This window comes from Anopheles arabiensis, chromosome 3, assembly GCF_016920715.1.
Source record: "Anopheles arabiensis isolate DONGOLA chromosome 3, AaraD3, whole genome shotgun sequence".
Taxonomy (NCBI): Eukaryota; Metazoa; Arthropoda; class Insecta; order Diptera; family Culicidae; genus Anopheles; species Anopheles arabiensis.
The window spans coordinates 88,564,086-88,589,190 of NC_053518.1; the positions used below are offsets into that span (position 1 = coordinate 88,564,086).

Sequence of the window (25,105 nt, forward strand, 5' to 3'; positions counted from 1 at the left end):
TGCGGTCGCTGTCAGGTTTGAAGTTCGAGCTCGCGGCCCGTCGCGATGTCGTTTGCGTATCGAGCAGAATTCTTGCGGAGAAGAAGAGAAAGAAGACATTTAGCAGCGCGAGACCGCGTTTACAAAAATTGTTCTTACTGCATTTTACACAATTTCGCTTGCGGCACGCTACCAAAAGCAGAGAGCAGCCAGCCAAATTCACGCCGGAAATGACAAACTGTTGACGGTGCAGCCGAGTTGGGAAACGCGTGCGGTAAGTTTGTGTTTGCTGGAAAACGTGCATTGAAACTGCTGCCGTGACACTCGGACACACGGGCCCCATGCACTGTCCTCGCCGCGCATCGTTCCCGCACCGGAGGCAACAGGGGGAAAAGGCATGGCCCGTCGAGAAGTGTGTGTGTGTGTGCGCGCGCGTCTGGTTTCGGCGATGCACCTGGGCGGGAGAGGGTTTAGTTTGCAACATCTACCGGCCACATTGCATCATTGGCGTAGCATTTATCGCGAACTAACCTCCGTCTCCACCAAGCGACAATTGTTGCTTCCCCTGTCTTGCCTCTCCTATCTGCGCAAATGTCCTGCGAGCAATGTTTGTTCTAATTTGTTCATTTGATGCAATCCTAGTGTGCTGAGAGGCAAACTTCCTGGCCCCCCATTCGCCTGTGCTCGATCCAGTCGCAGTCGAGGTTGTGCCACTCGTCGGGCTGCAGCGCAAAAGCAGGGAGCGAGAAGAGTGTGAACGGCTTCGACAGAAGGGAGTGTGTGATCCGACAAGCGCCACCCGCCCGCAATGGAGATGGCTCACGATGTGGTGGAACTTGCCAACGAGCTGGCTCGTGCCGTGAAGATAACGATGGATCCGGAAGCAACACAGCAGGCAAGGATGGACGCGTACGTAGCATGTGAACGGTAAGTACGGCTGACCTGTCTGCATCTGTGTCTGTGTGTGTATGTGTGTGCGTGTGTGGTAATTTCACGTTTACAACGTGCATCCCGTATCTTTCCGGCAGCTTCAAAGACATATCACCACTGTGTGCACAGGCGGGTCTTTCGCTGGTGACCGGCGCCTATCCCCCGATCGTGCGCCACTTCGGGCTGCAGCTGATGGAACACACGGTCAAGTTTAACTGGAACAGCATCTCGCAGCAGGAGAAAATATTCATCAAGGAGAACGCGATGAAGCTGCTGCAGGCCGGCGTCGGCGAGGCGCAGGACCAGAGCCTGGCCCACATCAAGGACGGCGTGTCGCGCATCATCGTCGAGATGATCAAGCGCGAGTGGCCCCAGCAGTGGACGACGCTGCTGGTCGAGCTGAGCGACGCCTGCTCGCAGGGCATGGCCCAGACCGAGCTGGTGCTGCTCGTGTTTCTCCGGCTCGTCGAGGACGTGGCGCTGCTGCAGACGATCGAGTCGAACCAGCGGCGGAAGGACATCTACCAGGCGCTCACCGTGAACATGTCGGAGATCTTCACCTTCTTCCTGCGCCTGATCGAGCTGCACGTGGGCGAGTTCCGCAGCGCCACTACCGCCGGCGACGAGCACAAAGCGCACGGCCACAGCCGGGTGGTGCAGGTGGCACTGCAGACGCTGACCGGCTTTGTGGAGTGGGTTTCGATCAACCACATCATGGCGGCCAACGGCCGTCTGCTGCAAATCCTGTGCATCCTGCTGACGGACGTCGAGTTCCAGCAGCCGGCGGCGGAATGCTTGGGCCAGATTACGAACCGGCGCGGCCAGCTGAAGGACCGCAAACCGCTGCTGCTGCTGTTCGAGGATGCGCCGGTCGAGCACTACTACCAGGCGGCCACCCAGAACGAGCGGCTCGAGACGGAGGCGTACTATCTGTTTCTGAAAAAGCTCGCCCAGGTGCTGACGGGTCTTGCCTCCCAGCTGACCGCCCTGTGGGGCAAGGAGGAGTGCCAGCCGATCAAACCCCACTGCCTGGCGACCTTCCTCGGCACGGTGCTGATCTTTACGCGCCACGCCAGCTACAGTCTCGCGCACCCGGCCGCCCTGATCTGGACGACGCTGCTGAAGCACGAGCAAATCTCGAAGGAGCATCTCGTGCTCGAGTACATTCCAAAGGTGATCGAGGTGATTGGGCCGAAAATCATCAAGGTGAACTATCCGGTGCGGCGCTGGACGGGCATCACGATGCACCCGCAAACGTTCGCCAGCCTCGACTACGACGCGGAGGAAGAGTGGCTGGTGTTTTTCTTCCGCTGCCGGACGGACTTTTTGGAGATCTTTCGCCAGGCCACGCTGATCGCACCGCTCGTGACGTTCTCGTACTGCGAGCACTGGCTGAACGCGATGCTCGCCAAGACGGCCGCCTGCGACCGGAGTGCCACCGCCTGCAGCGTCACCGACCCGCTCTACCTCGAGTGGGACGCCCTCACCAACGCGCTGGACGGTGTGCTGTCGCGCATCCTGATGGTGACCGAGCGGCCGTCCGTCTCGGCCGGGCTGCGCCTGCTCGAGGAGTGCCTGAAGGTGGAGTCGAACGATCCGCTCGTCCTGTCCGTGATGCTGTCCTGCATCTCCTCGCTGTTCGTGTTTCTCAGCATGTCCTCCTGCCAGATTACGGCCGCGAACTGTGTGGCCATGACGGGGGTGCAGCTGTTGCCGCGCGTGCTCGAGAAGATTTTCGCCTCGCTCGTGTTCCAGGAGGTGGGCGAAACGCGGCACACGCGCACGGTGGCGGTGAAGAACTTGCGGCGCCACGCGGCCGCCCTGATGGTGAAGATTGCGCACAAGTACCCGCTGCTGCTGCTGCCCATCTTCGACCAGATCAACACGAGCGTGAAAAACCTGATCGTGCAGCCGGAGCGGCTGAGCAAGGTGGAGCAGGTGACGCTGCTCGAGGCGCTGCTGCTCATCTCGAACCACTTCTGCGACTTTGAGCGCCAGAGCGGCTTCGTGGCGGAAGTCATCCGGGATGGGGTGTCGATCTGGGGCGGGCTGCTGGTGCCGGTGGTGAAAAACGCGCACACCTTCATCGAGTACGTGGGGCTGAACCGGCCGGCGATCGAACCGTTCGCGACCACGGTCGAGGATCCGTACAACGTCAATCGCCGGCAGCTGACGTACGCGCTCAACCTGGTGCTGGGCGTTATTAAGCGCTGCTCCTGGCCGGACGATCCCGATCGCTGCTCGCGCGGCGGATTCGTGGTCGCGCTCACCGAGTCCGGCAATCCGATCTGTCGCAATCCGGCCACCTCGCACGTGGTCCCACTGTTACCGCACATCCTGTCGCTGATGCGCTGCCTCAACGAGCTGTGGAAACCGGACGCGCTGCAATCGTTCTCCGACTCGTTCCGCAACGCGAACGGTATGCAGGAGAGCGAGAAAAAGCAGCTGCTCGGCGTGTCGCCGGTGCTGCAGGATCCGCTCGATCCGTCGCAAAAGCTGCCCCCGACCGCGTTCGGGCGTATGCAAACGTTTCTGGCGGGCATTTTCGAGCACTGTTACCACATGATGGGTTCGGCCGGACCGTCGCTGGGGCGTGATCTGTACGCACTGCCCGGCATTGCGAACGCGATCGTGGGGAGCGTGTTTGCGAGTCTCGAGTATGTGCCCGATTTTCGCCTTCGGACGATCGTGCGCGTGTTCCTGAAGCCATTCATCTACTCCTGCCCACCGGTGTTCCATGAAGCAGTCCTTTTGCCAATCTTTGCCCACTTTGTTCCATTCAGTAAGTGTGTCCCGTGTTTGAATTGATTGTACAAACGAGTCATTCTCTCAATTTAATAATTCTTTGTTTGGTTGTTTTATTTATTTTCAATAATAGTGCTGACAAGACTGACTGCTCGCTGGCACTACATAACGGCGCTGTACGAATCCGGCGAACTGGGCGAGGACGTGAACGACACCCAGGAGGTGCTGGAGGATATGCTCAACCGTACGCTGACCCGCGAGTACATCGACGTGCTGAAGGTGGCGCTCGTCGGCAGCACCATCGATCCGACGGCCAACTCGACCAGCGACGCAACGATGGCCGGCGGCATGGATCAGGACGATCAGAGTATGGACGGTACGCCGCAGGCACTGACGCGCGCCGCTCAATCGGCCATGACGTCGGAGGTGATTAGCGATCTGGGCGGCAAGCTGCTGCGCAACCAGTACACCAGCAACCCGATCGTCATGACGGTGCTAAGGTATTGAAGCTACACGGGTGACCCATCTTATGAACGTTCAAATTAACTGAGTTTATTGTGCTTGGTCATACATTTTAGCGTACTTTCGTGGAATGACAGCAACTCCAGCCTGAAGGCGACACTGCTCAGCGGTCCAATCATCCGTTTCCTAGCAGCGGAACAGTTAATCACCGAAGCGCTGGCCTCTAACATTATCATCGCGGTGTTGAAGGCTCTGCAGCTGCACGGTCAGCACGAATCGAATCAGGTACGGTGATGAAACTCCCCTTGTGCGACACTAGAAACTCGTGCCATCTGTGTGACAATAATTTGATTATGATTTGTATTCCCTGTGCCGTAGACGTCACTCATTACGCTCGGCGTGCAAGCGTACGAAATACTGCGCCCCAAGTTCCCGAACATACTCGAGGTGCTGCAGCAGATCCCGAACGTGAGCGCCGGCGACATACAGAAGCTGGACGAGAAGATATCGTCCGGCAGCACCAAGGGCAACAAGATCGACAAGGCCAAGAAGGACCTGTTCAAGAAGATTACCACCAACATTATCGGGCGCAACATTGGCCAGCACGGTCGGAAGGAGGTGAAGATACTGAACCTGCAGCCGATCGTGCCGCCGCCCAACAATCATCGCCCGAACGCATTTAATCTGATCGAAAGCAACCAGGAAACGGGACTGGCGCATTTATTCACCAACCGCAGCTAGTGTGCCATGGTAGGAGGAAGCGCGATGGGGTGTTGCCAGAGTGGTGTGTAGAGAGCGAGGGAGGTGTGCGTGTGTTCAGTCAGTCTCAGTGTAGAAGGAGTCGGATCAGGTCCAGTGTGCGCGACGCACGTATTTGTGAATACCTTTTTATTACGAATTAATGCTTAAGCTAGCTTCGGTCGGTTTTTTTTTTTTATTTATTAGTCAATCGAGCGAAAAACGATGAAACTCTCGACGCGTGGTACGGCGTGCGTGAGGTTCTTGGTCGGGTCGGGACGAAACGAACGATACAAACCTGTAAATCCACGCGTGACCGATTGATAATTGTTACGCCAATGCATTTGTTTATTATTTTCCCTCCCCCTACTTGTTGTATCGATCGTTTGGTTAATCGTTACCGTTTTTGTGGGGATTGTCCTATCGGCGCTATTACAGGGTTTTCCAAGAGTTCTCATAACTGTGGGACACTTGATTGGCTCCTTCTTACGTGAAATGAACTTAATGTAGTGGGAATTGGATTCTATAGCATCCTTGTTGGACAAATCCAATGCGAATTTCCAAGGAGCCTGTCCAATAAGGGTGTCATAGAGTCCAATTTCCATCACATGAAGTTCACTTCCCATAAGAAAAAGTCAAGGGAGTATCACACATCTATGACAACTCCTGGAAACCCCTGTATTGAAGCCTATGCACCGGCGCCGACAAAAGGAATGGTGTAAAATAGCTCTATTTGTTTGTTTTTTTTTTTCTTTTTGCTTTTCTGTAAAAAGGTGGAAATTAAATTTCTCTGTTAATTGCCGTCGCAGCTTCGCAGCAGGGCGTTGCGTTTTTGAAACGATTTTTGATACGGCAGGCACCGAACGGAACGCAAACATTCGCGTGTCCGAGGAGGGGGACATTGTTAGATAGTTTTATACGAACGCGATATAAGGGTTATAGAATGTTAAGAAAAAACGCGAGGAAGAAAGACAGAAAAGAAAACCAATCGTCCTCTCCGGTTACTACACCTCGAACACGTGGAGGCGACTTAACGAATGTAACGCGCACGGATGGATGGTGTAGGATGCGGTGGGGTTGGGCTGCCCGAATCCGTCGTGTTGTGTTCGCGGCGGATGTTCTCGCAATGGGCCGTAATGTGCTTAAAATGCTTGTTGCATTTTGTTTCCATTTCGTTTCGTTTTCTTTCTTTCCACCCTTTTCGTATCAAACATATGGGGTTATGTACACGTCTGCATCAGATATACGCAGTAGGGAAAGGAGGCAAAAGTTAGATTGGGTCAATAGATCGGGGATGGAACGCATGTTTACACAGCAGGGCCCGAGCGGACGAGTAGAACGAGAGAAGGGTACACGTTTCCTAATGTAGCTACTATTTGGTAGGTGCGAATGTGTGTGTGTGTGTGGGTGTGTCGGCCGTACGGATCGATACGAATATGTAATATTTATAACATTACAGCCAGATTGCCGCGCTGATTGCGTCAAAACGACCGGGAATATAAATGTGTAAGAAACAATTACTGTGTAATGTAACAATATGCTATGTGTTTTTATTTCGTTTTCGTTTGAATCCATTCCAATTTCATTAAGAATTAGTGCAACAATTCATTATACATTATTAAATTCACTTGAGGTGCTCAACATGTTCCGTCCCTTGGTCCTTCAACACTTGGTGTCTCCTTTACCACCGTCCTCTGTGGTATCCGGAATCGGTTTCGCTTTAATAGTATTTTTTAGGTACTGGAGAATCTGATTAACAGCATCCTTGCCGGCTACTCCTGCCACATACTGTAGCGCTACATAATAACCGTCGTCCTTTTGCTGGATGTGTACAGCGGCCCTCACAAAGGGTTGTTCATCCTTACGATCGTCCGCTTGCTGGGAACAGGTATCACTCAGTTCCATCTCAAGCCTTGGCCGCTTTTTGTAATTATTATTCTCCTGGCACACTTCCGTACCATTTCCATTTTGCGATGGAATTACGTGCGTCTTGTCTGGGCTCGTTATCTGGGCGGCACGTCGCTTTCTCCTCTGATGCGACCAGGTGTTTTCCCGTGCCGTAAGCTCGAGTACCATCTCTTCCCCCTTGCTGCTGGAATCTAGCACCGTTCGCACATCGATCTCGATCGAGCGCAGTTGCGCGGTGAGGTAATTTCGCACGCCTTGCATTGAGTCCATTTCTTCCAGCGCAAAGATTCGGCATGCCACCGGTTTGCCGATGGGTTTCTTCTTTCCTGGCGAATGAGCATTCCCATTCCCATTCGCCGTGTGACTGTTGGGAACGAGAGATAGCAGAACCGTGTCGTCGAAGCTCCACGCCACAGCCCAGCGGGTCGTATTGCCCTGACAAAATCGGCTCGCGGTAACGTTGTGTATGGAAGCGTGCTTAAGAATGCGCAATACCTCCTCGTAGCTCTTCTTGTGGCCAATCATCGTCGTGTACACCGCGATGCGGTCCTTCAGCAGCAGACTTTCCTCTATAATTTGACCTATAAACTTAACCTCTCCTCCCTCCGTACACAGCTCCTCGAGCGAACCGGTGCTGGCGTTCGACGGTTCCCGGCGCTTTCCCGTCCGATCCTGCGGTTTCAGCTCTTTCGCACCGCTGTCGTAGAACGGTGGATTGCACATGCAGAAGTCGAACCGCTCGTTGGGAAAATCCTCTAGCACGTCTAGCAGAATGGTACTTCCTTCTAGCTTTTGTGATTTCACCTCGATGCAGCTTTGCAGCTCGTTCCGGGCGACGTTCGCTTTGGCGCTTTCCACGCTGTCCTGCGCCTTTTCGATCGCGACCATGTGCCAGCGTTTGTTGGACTGTACCACCGCCAGCAGCGGATAGATGCAGGACGCCCCGCAGCCTATGTCGATGCCGCGGACGGGTTGCTTCCGCTCCTGCTCCCATCGAGCCACGGTGCCGATATCTTCCAGCCAGTGGATGTAGTTCAGCCGGAGGGGAAGCGTCGGCACCAGCTTGTCCGGTGGTAGCTCCAGCCTGAGGCCGAAATCACGCAACAGCAAACACTTTGATAGCAGGTGTACCGCGCGCTTGTTACGATAGTCGAGCCTCACCTTTCCCGCCAAGTCCTGCAATTTAAGCACACGTTGCGAATGACGAAGTAATAGGGCAGGAGATACATACCGGAACGTCGGAAAAAGGTACTTACCACACTCGCCACTTCGCTCAGCTCGGGGTATTGCTTAACAAGCTGCTGAAAGTTTGGCCGCTGTCGATACCGGTTTCGCGGGTGCATAAATTCGTTCACGGCCATTCTTCACCGACCTTTTTCCGCTCGGGGCGTTCGTGACAAGCGGGCTGGCGTTTTGCGCGGCATTTGAATTGCAAGCGGCATGTGTGTTTGTTTACATCCGTGCGGCCTTCACGCCCGACAGCTCGAAAAACGTGCGCTCGTACTGCTCGAACGGGTGCTGGAAAGTGTGCACTATGGGCGTTTTCAAAAGCGGAATTTTATTTTCTAATTTTACAGATCGCTGTTTTCTATCGATAAAAATGGATGATTTCACCTGTTTTCGTTAATGTGGGATAGCATGTTAAATCTAAAATATTTTCCCGTCATCAAACACATAAATAATCACTAGTTAGTACATTTTAACAGGAAAATTCCATGCAAAGGGTGTCAAACCTACGGGTAAAAAACTATACAGGCGGTCCCCGAGATACACGGTACCTCTTATACGCGGATTCGGAGATACGCGGTTTTCAAAATTTGACAGTTCTTTGAGCAAATTGTACTGATTTGACACATCCATTGTGAAATACCAAATAATTTCCGTATTGATCGAATGTAAAATACCATTTGAAAAGGTTTAAAACTGTTCAATTCATTAGAAACATATCAAATAATTAATTTGGTGGCTAAAACCACGAACCACTTGCAATATTGCACGAAAATTAGTGATATTTTGGCTGGAAATCACGAGATTCGACTTACGCGGAAATTCGAGATACGCGGTATTTTGCGGCCGTTTTCGGTCCCCAATAACCGTGTATCTCGGGGACCGCCTGTATTTTATGACTACTCCAGTTCCCCAAACTTGAATGACAGCAAATCCCGGCGAAAAAGCTCCACCAAACGCGGGCCATTTACGGACTAGTGATGGGAGCTCCTGATTGGAGCCGTGAATCCACTCCAACTCCGACATTTTTAATCCGGATCCGACTCCGAAATAAATATGGCTTCGAATCTGGCTGCTCCGAACAAGTACAGAACCAATTTGCTACGATTGCATACGGATTACTACGATCGAATCCAAATGGCTCCTATTGAATCCGTTTTACTACCGTGCTTAATTCGTAGAGTAAAATAAAACACCACAAAAGCAAGCTTGCAAGCAACCCTAGCTGCTAGCTAAAATGACTGTCTTCGATAGACGGCGAAAATTCGATCGTCTATGTGCGTACCGACAAATACCGTATGCTGAGGTTTCCCATGGGTTTCTAGTTGTGTTCAGATTTTTGATGATAAAGATGATATGGTAAATACCGGGTGATTTCTTGTTTACTATCCTAACATGTTTGGATTCATTCAACTATTTACTAAGAATTTCTACTTAGTACCCATTCTTAGTTGGCATTACATTCCTAACATTTTTCAAACCATTTTTTTCAGTTCTGCTCAAATTTCAATTTTGAGCAACGTTCAATACATAGTTGAATAGCTCAAATCAAATTGATTTAATCCAACTAATTTCTGGAAGCTAACAATCAAACGTGAGCTGAGCCCAAACCCCACTGCTAACGTCGGAGTTGTTCCGGTTTCGAATCTGAAAGGAGCTGGATTCGGAACAAACCCATTCCGACTGCAGGCCCATTTTGCCCATCACTAATCACACGACACGAACGAAAAACAGCAGCACGCGCTGTGGTGTGTGGTATTGTTGATCGCTGGTTGGAGCTGCTCGGTTATTTGCGTTGATGACACAATGACAAAAGGATTTCACCGCGTCCGCTCCTGCACTGGTGAAGCGGTGAAGCGAAATTAGAAGAAAGTACCCAGCGGGAAAGAACTATCGAACAAAAACTGGTACCCGAAAAAGTGCGTGTTTGTATTTGTGTGTTTTTGTGTGACATTCCCAGTGTGAGATTTGCAGTCGGAGTTTTCTATTGTGTCGTCGTCGTTGCTTCACAGTCGTGTCAGTACGTCCCTTGCTCCAATCCCCCCTCCACCCTTAGCATACGATGCGTTGAAGTGGCGTGGGAAGTGTCCGGATTGGCTCTTGTGGTTAGTAGTATTACTCGCGTTGTGCTGCGTGTGTTGTGTGTGCCATCTTTCGTGATTTGTTATATAATTGCGTGCACTGCACGTATGTTTTCCATCGGCCCAGTACCTGCCGACAGCCGTACATGTGTGTGTGCGTGTGTGCACTTCAATGCCATGTGGTGCCACCCTACGACCCACCAGCAGTGATTCAAACGCGAGCGCACAAAGCGCCTTCTCACTGTCGCTGACCCAGCTCCTGCCAGTTGTGTTGTGTTGATCGGCCGGGGATCGCTAAATCGTGAAAAGTAGGCCTCGAATTCGTCATCCGCATTGGGAAGGGAGACAGACAGGCAGGACGGAGAGAAAGTTCCGAAGTAAACAAAGTCAGTCAGACACAATTTTGCATGTGATAGTGCACATTAGTGAAGGTCCGTTTTGTACGTGTGTACGGGTGTGTGAGTGTGTGTTTGTGAGTGCATTTTTGTTTGTGTCGAAAGTTTCCGTGCCGTCTCGTGTCTGTCTGGGCTGGGCACACAACCGCAAACCCATAACGCAGCGCCCTAGCGCCCAGTGCAGCAAACCGGAAGTGCCCAGCGTGCGTCACATCCCCCCCCCCCCCCCACCGCGTCAGCGTGATGTACGCGATGAAACCGATTCCGGTACAGCAGCTGCCGACGCAGCAACAGCAGCAGCAGATGGCCATGCCGCGACAACCGAAGATGACGCCGATCACGGACGACTACGACATCTCCAACACGGTGCTCGGGCTCGGCATCAACGGCAAGGTGGTGCAGTGCACGAGCAAGTCCACCGGCCAAAAGTATGCCCTCAAGGTAAGTGGACGACGCGCGCGCGGGAGTGTAGGGCAAGGAAATGCCACATTGGTTCCTCCGTTTCGAATTGATTTGCAATTTCTACAGCCGTCTCAGTGGATGTACTTGAAGGGATGTCGCGTAAGGGCTCGCGTTATGTTGTCGCGCGGTTTGGAAAAGAAAGGGGAAACCCCCGTACCGCCCGATCGATTGACGCGGTTTCGGTGCGTTTATGGTAATAACAATGACACACCTGGTGTTGTGGCGGTGATGTTGTATTGCTTAGGAAAAAAGTGTCTCTATTTTTTTGCTCAATGTTTGCTTTTCGCTCTGCGCACGTAACCACGAACAACGGTCTCTGCCCCAGGTGACTGTTGACGCGACGCGGTTCGATTGCGTTTTATCTGCTGCGTACGATTGATAGGAGATCTTGCGTTATCTAACACACAGGTTCGATGATAAGGCGCTGATATTGTTAAACCGCATCTGGTTTGAGTTCTCGGAATGGGGTTTAGGTTGGAAATAGGAAGTTTAATTCCGGAGAGGAGGATAGAAGTCAGATATCTATTTTAGCTATTTTTTATACGAAACGGTCAGAGCATAGAAGAGAGATATCAGTCATGCTCTTTACTACAATCGTTCGTCAAAAGAAGGAAATACGTTGCTTACTTATCTGGTATTACAATTGCTATGCGATCTTGGCCCGTCTCAGAAGTATCCGGATCCGATACTCAAGGTCTTACACCTGCGTCTGCCAATCCGCTATTCCGGCCTTAATGGTGGACATCTCCATGTCATCTTGCTCCCTCAACTTGGGCATCCCGGAGGACAGCCCAAATGTCTTCTAGGTGCCGGCATGTCTGTTTCAATCCATACAATATGGACCAGACTCCAGCCCCTGGCAAAGCTTGATGCGTTGGTATAGCTAGCTCGTTGTTGTAAATGAAGGGAACATCACAATAATATTTAATTCGTTTGACAAATGATGGGAACTATTTGGATGCCCGTCATAGGTTCTAGTCTCGTATGGACCGAGCACTTCCCATACGTGCTACTGACTAGTGGTGGGAGCTCGGAATCGGACCTACCCGATTCCGATTCCGTGTTCGGAATCAATTCCGGAGCCAATTCCGATGCTAGAATCGATTCCGATTCCGGAGCCGATTACGGAGTCGATTTCGGAGCCGATTCCGGAGCCGATTCTGGAGCCGATTCCGGAGCCGATTCCGGAGTCGATTTCGTAGTCAATTCCGGAGCCGATTCCGGTGCCGATTCCGGTGCCGATTCCGTAGCCGATTCCGGTGCCGATTCCGGAGCCGATTCCGGAGTTGGCTCCAAAGCCGATTCCGGAGTTGGCTCCGAAGCCGATTCCGGAGTGGACTCCGAAGCCGATTCCGGAGTTGACTCCGGAGCGAAATTAGTCCGGGAATCTCCATGAGAATGGATCTTTTACAAGTAAATTTGGATTTTTGCGGTTATCAATACGTAGTATGATTGGACCCAAACGCCTATTTTTATGGCGATGCCGAAGCTGGCTCCGTTTGGTGGCCGATTCTAATTTATGAGCCATTTCCGATTCGAGAGCCGACTTCGATTCCGGAACCGATTCCGATTCCGGAGCCGATTCCGGAGTCGATTCAGGAACTGATCCCGATTCCGGAACCGATACCGGAATCAATTTTGGAGCCAATTCCGGAGTCGACTTCGGAACCGATTCCGATTCCGGAATCAATTCTGGAGCCGATTCCGATTTTGGAGTCGACTCCGGAACCAATTCCGGAGTCAATTCCGATTCCGAAGCCGATTTCGGAATCGATTCCGGAAACTGATTCCGGACCTACTATCTGGAATCGATTTCAGAAAACTGCGGAGCTAGCCGGAATCGATTCCGACAAAACCTTCATTTTTCCCATCACTACTACTGACTTACTAACCTGTTATGGGAATAGCAGACAGTCTCTATTCTGCTTAGGCAGGCCTAGGTCGACAACGAAAGTTGCGCCTAGAAAGAAGAATACGAATTCCAATTCCACAATTGAAAAATACACCACAATCTGTTCAAATCATTATACAAGAATTAAAATTGTAAAGATTTTCAAAAATTAAAAACTAATAATAATAAAAAAGGAAGATGAAATTGCAGCTAGAATTATAATAAATTATAATCTACCACTAGATACTTAATCTGCTGCAGAGCCAACAATCCAATTGGTTATAATCCTGGGTTAAATCCTATTAGATTGGACAATTCGTAAACAAGACAGTTAGTTTTGGAAAAGCCTAGGATAAGGTATTGTTGTAGTAACAAACTTCTTCTAGCGAAACTGGAATCCTACAGAAAGTTTATCACAATTTAAGTAAAAAGAAGATGTCGGGCAAGATATTTGGCGCAATCTTAACCAAACAAAATACGCATTATAAACGACAAAGAGGTTGATAATAATCTCTGCTATTCGAATTATTATGTGATGGAAGAGCAGGTTGTAAAATTAGTCTGTGATTGGGCCGAGCTTTACAATGGATTTGGTTTGGTACGGCTGTGGTACGCACATGTCTTCGCCAATAAGATCCCATCTGCAGTATCATTCCATTCCAATGACACCAGACGACGGCCCCAGCCAACCGTAGACGTGACCGGCGAACCTTGAATGAGTATGGTCTCGAGGAGTCTTCCTCGGGTTTTTTGTTTTGTTTTGTTCCATGGCATTCAGATTCTGACGATAATGCAAGCTTTACACAAAAGGCACTTATTTTACCACGTAACTTGAAAGGTACCAGTTACTAGCTGACTGATTTGGGAGGATTAAACCTGGGTTGTGTGGCATGTGGAACCTTGCCACCGCATAATAGGATAGCTTAGCCGTAAATAGAGTGGTAGCGTATTGAGGGAATGATGGGAATTAGTAATTCTATTAGAACGTATTACTATATAACTCGAAAAGTAGGGTTCTTTTTATAGCCTGAAGCTACAATACAAGATTTCATTCTTCCCGATTGATATCAGGGCTAAACCGGACCTTATTTGCTCAGCAAACATGTAATGTTGCAACATTGTCCCAAACATTGAGCCATCCAAACCTGAGTACATTCAACGGGAATTCGGGTTCAATCGAACATAAAAATACTTCCTCTCCCATAATTAACTCATAAACAACAGCTATTTAAAGAACCGAACTCAAAGTTTAATTACCGCGCGACAGCGGCCCTATATTTAGAATCTAATTTATCTCTTTATCTTTGTGCACTGCCACAAAACATAAAATGCAAATGGGATTTCGCTTTCGCTTCATTGCTTTCGCGGTATTTGTTTGCTGCCATAGCAGAGGAGCCATAACACACACACACACACACACACACACACGATCGACGACAACCCCCCCCCCCCCCCTCTGACGTGCGAGAAATGTGTTATCCCTTCGAAACACGTCTCATGGCTTCCTATGATGGTGGCGACGACGACTGCACCATTGCAGGCCATACGGTTGGAGGTTGCCTGGGTAATGTGCCATTAGCCTTTCGCAATTACCCTTTTAATCTGTTTCCATCCGGAAACTGCTAAGGTTTCTCCAGCTGCTTAGGCGTTATCGGGGCCAGAAAAGTGATCGTTTCGGTACATACCGGCAGCATTTAGGGAAATATGGTAACGTACTCGATTTTGGATTTGGGGCACCGGTTAGGGTTCGTTTTCAAATGGCGCCTGACGCGATGTGTGCAGCAAAGCAAATTTACTGTAATAATTTCGTGATTGTCCTACGATGGCTCACCGATGGCGGTTTAATTAGCACACCCCGCGTGCAAATGTCACCAAGAGGGGGAGAGAGAGAGAGAGAGAGAAAGAGAAGTGTCTGTTTTGTGAGCGATGTTGCAGCCGGGTGTGTAAACCTTCTCCATTTCAACACCGACTCGGAATCGGTGTGGCCTCGCCGCGGGACTGCTGCTAGCACCTAGCAGCAAAGGCAATCGCAATTCGTAATTGGCATGACTGCGGAAGGCAATGCTCTCTACGGACACTCCACACACCCTTACCCAAATGACTGACTTTGGCCCTGTACACACATCAATCAGCTGAATGTGTGGCCTGGTGTCAGTCTCTGACTGTCGTGTCCCATACGTGGTTGTTGTGCGGTGGCCCCCAGATATAACAATTATATGCACACGCGATTAGAAACTGCCGCGAGCAAAATGGAAGTTGATGGGCGTGTTGATGTGTAGCACCAAAAGGTCGGGAGGAGGGTCAGCGCCGGTTAGAACCGTCAAAACACCTTCTTTAAACCCAATCGCATCTAATTTAGTCGGCCAAAAAAAGCCTGCTCTCACTGTCTGAACTGTGATATGATGCATTGCTCCGGAATACGCAACAGGGCCGTAAATGATGTGGTCTGACAAGCAGCGCAACAAGCAAGCAGCGCTGTCCAATGCGGAGGAAGCTGTCCGGTGGGTGTCCGGGTTGTCGTCGTTGTGGGTACGTAGTTATGCAAACCTGCTGCCATTTCGCCATCTCTGTGTGTGTGTGGTGCGGCATGCCACCCAGAAGACACGATGCCTTACCCGTGGGGAGAGGCAGCCGCCACACTGCGGCAGCAGCGAGCGCCTCTCTGGTAGAGTGGTGTGTACGAGCGGCACCTTCTTATCTTTACCACCTCAAGCTAGATATGCGCATTGGACGAGGGAAGTCTTGTCAGTTTGACGGTGTAAGGGTGAATATGTTCAGCCCGCCTTTATCATCATCCCATGCTACCCCCTCCCCCCATATTCCTGTTTATCAACGCTCCTGTACAGCCCGTTGTACATGCCATCGACACGTCTGGCTCTATCGGTTTGATGATATAAAAACGGTGCGATAAATCATAGTAAAATTAGTGCCAACTACTAGCAATGTGGGAGAGGAAATGAGTGCAATGAGGGGAAAGTGTGTGTGTGTGTGTGTGCCGGACACTTCTTATCATTACCGGTTTTGTGATGATGTATGCACGATATTTTAGCATCTCGTTGCTGATGGACATCTTGGTATTGATGCAGTTTATGTTCTTTTAATGCTCTTTTTCCCCAGTTTGTGAAGTTGTTCACATGCTCGTGGCTGTGTGCCTCAACTATCTAGATTTGTTCATCACGATGGAATGTAAAAAGCAATGGGATTTTCCACCACACTTTAACTTTAACTTAAACGGATCATCCAAAAAGCTTTACCGTGTGCTGTTGCTTGTTTGCATAATCGTGCGTGTTCTGTTTTATTTTTATCAAATGCCCTCGTCTGATTAGATGGTTTACGCTAATCTGTTTCCATTGGTCAGCGCTAATCGAAACCGGGCGCGGTAGGGCTGGGCATTTTAGAAACGGGAAGTTTTATTTCTCCCTGTACAGTGCCTGCTGCAAAAAGAAAACATTACATTTAATTTTGTTACTAGAAAAATGGTACTTTATGAGTGGATAATTTTGCAACATTTGTCGTAAAATATTAATATAGCTAGAAATTAAAAAAAAAAAACAAATTAATTAAATGTATCCCTTCGATAACGTAGTCTGTAGAACATTTCCCACCTATCGACTTCTGAGCGGTCAATAGTTTTGATTGGCATCAAGCGCCTCATTTTTAGCCAAGTATACTGTACTGTGCGTTATCTTTTGTAATTATTTGGTTGCTTATGTACGGTTGGGTGTATTTGGTTATTTATTGGTAGATTTAAGATATAGGGTAATATTAAGTTATGATGCCAATGCGCTTGACTATACAATACAACAATAATGTAGTAGTAACGCTAGAGTAATATGGTAATGTTTATGGGTCCGCAATTGCTCTTTGAAGGCGTCGAGAGCTAATATGAAGTCAACATTAAAAAATAAATAGCATTACATATAATGCTTATTATACAAACCTAAAACAAGAATTCGATTCTAATAATGGGAGAGCAATGTGTTTAATAAGAAACAGAAAAAGTTTTAAAGTTTCTCTTTCTCATTCTCTCTTTCTCTTTCTCTTTCTCTTTCTCTCTCTCTCTCTTTCTCTCTCTCTCCATCTCTCTCTCCATCTCTCTTTCTCTCTCTCTTTCTCTCTCTCTTCCTCTCTCTCTATCTCTCTCTCTCTGTCTCTTTCTCTCTCTCTCTCTCTATCCCTTTCTCTCTCTCTTCCCCTCTTGTCTGTCTGTCTGTTTGTTTTAACAATTTAGGATGTATTAAAGTATAATTTGGAAAAGTTTGATAATGGCACTGATACACTATTTGTAGATTCTTTTCCCGTTTAAGCCATACGGCCGTTCATTTTGAATAAAAAATCCCAATAATTACTAGCTGTGTCTTTATTTTTCTGGTCATCACTGTAGCGCCGGATCGCTGCTGCATGAGGATGATGATAACAACCTCACCCGAAAAAAAACATAAGCTTGCTAATTACACCAGAATTAGTAACTGTTTTCCTGTCAATCATCTTTGGGTGGTCCTGTATGTGTTATTTCCCGTACTTGTACTTCCGTCAATATTGGACCTACAGCAGCTATTTTATTACTACCAATTTTATGATTTCTGTTTCGTTCCACTGGCACGGCGCACAGCTTCACAGTACACCCGCGACGTTGGCTGTAAAGTAATTGGAAAGCATTTAGCCGGTTAACCATCCGTGTAGCAGCTGTAATTAACGCTCATTAAAACGTGACACCCACACGCGCTGGCAGCAGCATAAGCTTTTGGAGTTGGTAAGGACCGTGTGCTGGGGCCGGCCCTGGAACGGTTGACAGTTTCCTTACCACCGCTACCGGCCCTCAAGTGGCGGCAATCGTTCGATCGATTTCCTTTCCTTCCTCATTGCTCTGTTGTTGCATCAGTGTGTACGCAACGGTAATCGGCATGCTGCGGTTTCGCATCTCTGTCGGAATGATGATGTCAGGTGTTTACAGCGCGTTGTGCCTCTGTCTCCGGCCTAGGAGGCGGCGAAATTGTTTCCTGCGTGGGTTATGGACGAGTGTTTGTGTGTGTGGTTGGATTGAATGAAAGCACGGCTTACCTCGCAACACACCGAAATTGTTGGTGTTTGATAGGGGTTGTTGTGGTAGGACGGGGGGGTACACTGAATTTCCGGAAGCTGTCATCATCACCCTTTGCCAAAACACCCTTAACGCAGTAAATTGTGCATCCTCTCTGTTCACTGAAATAACGCCGCACGAGATGGTGTGTTTGCGCCTCCGCTCTATTGTTACTCATACGCTCACTAATTCTACATGTTTGTGTGTTTTTTTCTTCTTCTTTTTCTTCCTGTTTCTCCCTCGATCCATCCATCCGCAGGTACTGCACGACAATGCCAAGGCCCGGCGCGAAGTGGAGCTACATTGGCGGGCGAGCGGATGCCGAAACATTGTAAATGTCATCGATGTGTACGAGAATAGCTACGGCGGCAATCGATGCTTGCTCGTCGTTATGGAATGGTAATAATAATGTCCAAATCTGTACATACCGAACAATCGGAACCGAACCGAAAAAAAGAACAAAATCAGGCGAGAATAATTAAGCAGTAGCACAATTGTGAGTGGCCAGAGCCGCGCATTCCGTCATCAATATTCCGATTGGCAGAACCAACTGCAAGTTTAGGCGCGCGCTCTCTCTCTCTCTCTCTCTCTCTCTCTCTCTCTCTCCCTCTCTCTCTCTCTCTCTCTCTCTTACTCTTTCTCTCAGTGGCCAGGGCCAATCGGCCATCGGAATTTCCTCGGTCCCGTGTGAATGTAGGGTGGAATGCATTCCTAATTTGTGTAGTTTATATAGCTTGGATTTCACAACAACTATTCGGGGGGAAGGATAATTACACTGTTTTGTATTGAGTCACCTTTCTTCAGTTCAGCGCAGCGTAGCATTGGCGAACGAAGCGTTTAGGCATGGATTAGTGTTAGGAAACTGGCGGATTAAACGGTTACAAAGAACTGTAGCGATTGGTTCATATTTTGTACCTGCTGTAAATTGTTCTATTTCTAAAATTATGTAATGTTTTTTTTTAATAACATGATTAACGGTTTTTTTTTCTTCTACATTTTTTGTTTCATTTTAGCATGGAGGGTGGCGAACTATTCCAACGTATTCAAGAAAGACAGGATGGCCCCTTCACGGAACGAGGTAATACAAAGTGCCTAAGCAGCAAATAGTGTCTACGTAGTAAAAGCTATTAACCTCACCTAAAAACATATGGATACTCAATGCATGGCTTTCACTGTCAGGGCGGTTTGATTAGGCGGTGTCGATCATACCTCATCAAAAACACCCTTCTGATCATTCCTAACGAACCGTTTCCGCTGAGATGCATGGATGTGGATTGTTAACATTGATCGCACTAATACGCGATTCTAGCGGCTGATCGTTGCGTTTGTGAAGCACGTGCTGGGCTCTACAAGTTGTGGGTCTTTTGGTTTGATGCCTCCTTCGGATTGTATTTCCGTTTATGAGAACTTTGGCAAACGCGTTGCCCGTAAGGAAACTGCCCAGAAGTCAATGCAGGGTTTTCCAGGAGTTCTCATAGCTGTGGGGCGCTTTATTGACTCTTTCTTAATTGAAATGAACTTAATGTAATGGGAATTGGACTCTATAGCACTCTTGTTGGATAGATCCAATAGGAATTTCCAAGTAGCCTGTCCAACAAGGGTGCCATAGGGTCCCATTTCCATCATATGAAGTTCACTCCCAATAGGAAGGAGTCAAGGAAGTGTCATACAACAATGAGAATCCCTGGAAAACCCTGTAAGATAGATGAAAAGCAAAGAAGTATGTAGTAGCATTCCAGTACAAAAAGCTTTAGATTGGTGAAAATGCCTGGGTCTGGGACCTGGGGTACAGTCGTGAACTCGCAGCACTTAACAACATGCCCGTCTTGAGTTCTAGCCCCGTGACTAACACCCAGAATATGTTTTTTTTGTTATACATAAATTTCAAAAAATATTTGGATAATTGTTATGAGAGTGTTTTGTATTAAGCCGGAAATAGTCAACATTGTTAAATAGTGTTGTTACATTTAACAATGTTGTTAAGATCTTTGGTTAATGCATGCTAAATCTGGTCTTGTAAAATGGTTGATGTTTGGACTCGAAATTCCATAGAGTTTCAAAAGCTTTACTCGCACATAAAAAAACATGCATCATATTAACAGTGCTCTCGAGATTTGCATCGTTTAACCAAGTTCACACAATAATCAAACGCACGTGTGAACTCTCCTTGCAACCATGAACATAATGAATCGTAGCAGCGCGAACCTATGTTATTCATGAAGAGTCAACAGCTAAACACCAATTTCAATGCCAGTTGCCTGAAAGAAGTCAGCACATAAAGAAGGAGTAAAAAAGGCATACGTCATCCACTCAGTTTACAAACACAAAAGAATTAATCATCCCGCGCGGTCAAGCGCACGGTTAAGCCGTTCGATGTTGCTCTGCAGAAGAACGCCACGGCGAGATGATAGTATCATCAACCACCACGCTCTAACTCCCCTTCTGGGCATGCTTTTTTTATTGCTGAATGGCTGAACAAGAGATAAGGCAATACCACAATATGGTATGGTTCGCATTAGTGACGTTCGGAATGACGTTTTCCGGGCATCCGCGTCGACCGAAGGGTGAAGCGTAAACGCACCCCCATCCTATCTCGTTCCCATTCCGATCTATCATCGTGTCCATTTTTGTTTTGTGCTGCATGCATTATGTGTCGCTTAAAGGAACTCCTCGGTACTCGTCGGTGTATGACTAAGCCCCATGAATCTTTACTGCTTGCCGGCGGTCGTTTGTTTATCGTATTTCACCACAGAGCGCACACCATGCATAATGGGGGTAAGGTGCGAGGATTTATACCGTCTACCAGCCCAGAGATGGTTGGCCCTGGGAGCACCTCACAGAGGCAGTTCGCCAATTTAATGACCACGGTAAACATGCGCCAAAACCGTACGCGTACTCGTGTTGTATTTGTATCGCAATCGTAGTGAATTATTGCCAAAGTTTAACAATTCATGCTGCCCTTTAATTGTTCGATGCAATAGAGACCTCTATGTCATTATCATTTTATCTTTCTTGCGCATGATTCTGTTCGTTTTTGTCTTGCACGATGGGCGCCCGGGCGTGACTTTGTTGTGTACCACCCGGAAAGTCTCCCGTAGGGACAGCTTTTGCATTAGCAATGCCACTTTCCTTTAACTATTTTGTGCAACCGATTAAAAATGATTCCATCTAGCACTATATTAGTTTGATATATCATTATTGTTTCATTATCTTGTTCTTTTCCATATCAACTTTTCTCTTTCTCTTCTCTCTCTCTCTCTCTCTCTCTCTCTCTACTTTCTCTTCCATGTTGTGAACATACGTCTTGTGCTTCGTGTATCTACTATTTTCCTTTCCCCCCGACCCACAACAAAAAAAACACGCATCGCACACACACACACACACATGTCCCTTTCCAACTTTCCCTCCCTCCTGATTACTTCCGTTTAGAGGCCGCCCAAGTCATGCATGAAATCTGTGTCGCTGTCAAGTACTTGCACGATTCCAACATCGCACACCGTGATCTCAAGCCGGAAAACCTGCTGTACACGTCGCCCCACCCGAACGCCATACTAAAACTGACCGATTTTGGCTTCTCGAAGGAAACGTTCATCAAGGACACGCTGCAGACGCCCTGCTACACGCCGTACTACGTCGCGCCGGAAGTGCTGGGGCCGGAGAAGTACGACAAGAGCTGTGATATTTGGTCGCTCGGTGTTATCATGTACATTCTGTAAGTGTGTGTGTGTTTTTGTTTGCGCTGTGACGTGCGAGAGCGAGCGAAAAAGCAGCGGAGGTGTTGACGGGTGTTCAATCTAATTTTCCCCACAGGTTGTGCGGATTTCCTCCGTTTTACAGCAACCAGGGGCTAGCTATCTCGCCCGGCATGAAAGCACGCATCCGCACCGGACAGTACGACTTCCCGAACCCGGAGTGGAAGAAGGTTAGCCAGGCGGCCAAGGACCTGATCAAGGATATGCTGAACGTGGAGCCGGAGAAGCGGCTCACCATTGAGCAAGTGATGATGAACCCTTGGATTCGGGTAAGCTGGGGTGTAGGCTGGGTTGCGTTTCCGTTTGTGCGTATGTACTTAAAATTGTCCCCCCTTTTCTCTCCCTTCACTCTGCAGCGCTACACCGAGGTGCCCCAAACTCCGCTACACACCGGGCGCATGCTGAAGGAGGGCGAAGAAATTTGGCCCGAGGTGCAGGAAGAGATGACCCGCTCGCTGGCCAACATGCGGGTCGATTATGAGGTGCGAAACACACACACACAGTCATACTGTGGATGACACATCGAATTAATAATCGCTTTTTTGCCCCTTTCCCCCCCTCACAGATGCACATCAAGAATCTGGACAGCTCAAACAATGCACTGCTCAACAAGCGGCGAAAGCGCGTGGAAGAAAAGGCTGCCCCCAAAGAATAATGCGCGACTGGCCGGACGGCGCAGCATCCTCCTCCTGTGGCGGCCCACGTTGCGGTCGCCTACTATTTCCCGCTGGTCGCCTTTTGTTTGCTCGTGGGCTGGTTTTTCGTTAGCGGCGGGGGCAAGTAGGCGCTGAGACGGTGCCGCCAGCCAGACAGCCAGCAAAAGCCAGCCGTCGCTTTTTCGGGTCGATTATTCTGGTGTGCATCGCATCGGGGTCGTCCCCATTCCCTTTTCCCGGTACGAGGGGGAAGGGCCGATTTTCCCGCCCTATTTTACTCTGCTGAAAAGTTAGAAAAAAAGACTAGTATTTAATCAGTGTTTAAGCATTTTAACGAAAACAATCAGTTGCTTTTTTAAATCATTTTATTCTTATGACGGTGGATTGAAGGCACTACTCGCGATTCTAGCGCGAGTTTCCGCTCTCAAGCAAGTGGATTTGGGTTATTTTTTTTATTTTTTAACGGAATGGAACAATCGAAAAGACGAACGGAACGAGAACAGCAAAAGAAAAACCCAAACCTTTTTACATACCGGACACAAATTGACTGCTGCTACGTCACTGTTACCGGCTGCTTACCGTTGAGTACACCAGCTGGGGTCGCGCTATTTGGCCGCAGTACAGTTACCGCAATACATCACATTTATAGAGATATATATATAAACAATGTATAAATATTTACAATGGTGCTGCTGCTGATGCCTCTCAGCTTCTTGTTGCTAAAATGGAGCCCCTGTTATAATGCAGTGGGAAACTGCCACGCATTTGGAGAGGGGACAATGAATGAGGAAGAAAAGTTCTATATATTTTTTCAAATCGTGACCGTTATTAACGCACTATAGCAGACAGTTTTGCCCGATGCGGATAGAGATGTATAGCTTGATAATGAACAGAAAAAAAACACACACACACACATTTTAAACGCTAGATTAAATACGTAGAACCGCGACAAGACAAGATAAGGTGGGCAGGAATTGACGAAGCGAGGTAGGATAAACAAACAAACAAACAAACGAAAAAATCGCCCACGCGTACAGGAATCGAAAATATATGTATATGCTAAAAACAAACAAAAATCGGAAACAATAATCAGTGTTTTGGGAGGGGAAAATAAATAGGAAAACAAAACATTAAAAAAAAAAACAATTTCTAGCTTAAGCTTTTTGGCGTTTAAAGGCAACAAAAACGGAAAAACAGACAAAAAAAAATACAAAATCGGCTTAACAAAATCACTCGATAATCAGTAATAAATGCTCCTGGCGTTGTGCTCGCGATCGTATTGTGGCCACCCAGGGAAGACGGGCCATTTTCATCCATCCATCCATCAACACAAAACGGAGAAAGATATAGGGAAAGTAGGACCTTGTCTTACCGAACATCAAGAGCGACAGATGAGGGGCAACAAATCGAACAAAACGGAAAGACTTAATCTCAAAATGTCGAACTACCTTTACCCCTGGCGCGTTGCAAAACCATCCTCCCCGGAGGGGGGGATACGAAAGCAAGAAGAGAAATGTTTTCAATATATTACAACAAGGCAAATTGCAACGTTTGCCAAGGGCCATCAAGGGCGATCACGTCCTACATGAAACATGAAATTTGTCAATTTATATCTTCTCCTATCCCGTTTACTTTTTCACGTTTAATAAACTACAATATCTTACTAATCGCTTTCCTCATCGGTTTGCATTTAGGGGAAAAACATCATCATCTGGCTAGTTAGTTCTTTTGCTCGATGATCTCTCGTTAATCTCGGGAGCCACACTTCCCCGATAGGATCGCTTTACAGCAGATATATTTATATTCCTTACATATTCCTTGCCACCACGCGTAACAAAAACACATTCCGTGCCAGTCCACAATTGTCCACAGTGTTGTTTACCTCAGCCAAAAACCTCAACCTTCACGCAAACAATCCACTCAATTAAGGCCAACGGAAGTAGGACGACGTACGACGGAATGTTGTTCACAGCAAGAGATTAGTTGTACCTTTCATAGAGCGTTTTAGGGTAGAAGTTGTTTTGTTTTGTTTTTTTTTTTGGTCGTGTGGTGTGTGATACATTTGCCGGTTGTGTGGGAAAGAAAACCCCGTTAACGCTATCGTTCTGGGGCGTTTCTAAAACGCTTGGTGTGTGTGTGTGTGTGTGTGTTTGTCTAAGTGTATCTTGAATGGGGAGGGTGCTGTTTCAAGAAGGAAGAAATAATATAAAAAAAAAATATAGCTAATTACATGAAAGTCAATGTGTTTCTTAAAGTCATGTTACAAGAAACGTGAACGAATACAATAAAACAAGCAAGCAAACAAACAAACAAACAAAACCCCAACAAAACAACGAAAAAAACGAAAGTTTCAAACAAAGTAATAGAGCCAATGCTTCTGTAGGCGCATCCTACCAAACACAACCACACAACACAAAACCCATTACTAACGCCAAATCGCTCCTGTTCGTTCTACCCTTTTATCTTCCCTCCCTTTTGCCTTGCCCATCTCAAATCACCTTGTTCTTGGTGATTTAATTAAAAAAAGCCAGACACTTCTCGTCGTAACGAAAGGTTGTTCAATTGAAGCAGTTATCCAATAACAATGTTATGCAAATAAACAAAACAAAACAAAAGGACTAAAAAAAGCAGAAAAAAATAAGTATGTTAAGCGCCAAAAGGGAAAAATCAACGAAAACAATACAAACAATAAAGAAACACGTTTCGTCCAAAGGCAACACTTTTTTTTGGGGGGACGAAGGAAAAGAAGCATAAAAATATGTTTAGAGTGGAAAATAAACAGGCAAAAAGAAACGACGA

The 25,105-nt window shown here is 47.9% G+C and overlaps 3 protein-coding genes and 1 long non-coding RNA gene across 4 annotated transcripts; 2 read left to right on the forward strand and 2 right to left on the reverse strand.

The window, feature by feature from the left end:
- Positions 1-76: 76 nt before the first annotated feature.
- LOC120901473 (exportin-5) lies at positions 77-6,387 on the forward strand. Its single transcript, XM_040309449.1, has 6 exons — positions 77-253; positions 622-906; positions 1,008-3,691; positions 3,788-4,154; positions 4,233-4,401; positions 4,495-6,387. Exons 2-6 carry the CDS (start codon positions 788-790, stop codon positions 4,855-4,857), a joined length of 3,702 nt encoding a protein of 1,233 aa, XP_040165383.1. The 5' UTR covers positions 77-253; positions 622-787; the 3' UTR covers positions 4,858-6,387.
- LOC120901475 (U6 small nuclear RNA (adenine-(43)-N(6))-methyltransferase) lies at positions 6,380-8,269 on the reverse strand. The gene is made up of 2 exons (XM_040309450.1): positions 8,019-8,269; positions 6,380-7,938 (listed from the first exon to the last, which is right to left on the reverse strand). The coding sequence occupies exons 1-2, from the start codon at positions 8,121-8,123 to the stop codon at positions 6,517-6,519; spliced, it is 1,527 nt and encodes a 508-aa protein (XP_040165384.1). The 5' UTR covers positions 8,124-8,269; the 3' UTR covers positions 6,380-6,516.
- A 2,402-nt stretch (positions 8,270-10,671) lies between these two features.
- On the forward strand, positions 10,672-25,094 carry LOC120900163 (MAP kinase-activated protein kinase 2). Its single transcript, XM_040306810.1, has 7 exons — positions 10,672-10,906; positions 18,158-18,297; positions 18,912-18,976; positions 21,328-21,610; positions 21,709-21,919; positions 22,007-22,132; positions 22,216-25,094. Exons 1-7 carry the CDS (start codon positions 10,709-10,711, stop codon positions 22,303-22,305), a joined length of 1,113 nt encoding a protein of 370 aa, XP_040162744.1. The 5' UTR covers positions 10,672-10,708; the 3' UTR covers positions 22,306-25,094.
- LOC120900164 lies at positions 17,017-18,151 on the reverse strand. Its single transcript, XR_005739155.1, has 3 exons — positions 17,880-18,151; positions 17,539-17,818; positions 17,017-17,455 (listed from the first exon to the last, which is right to left on the reverse strand). It is a non-coding gene; the product is annotated as an uncharacterized LOC120900164 (long non-coding RNA).
- Positions 25,095-25,105: the final 11 nt, after the last annotated feature.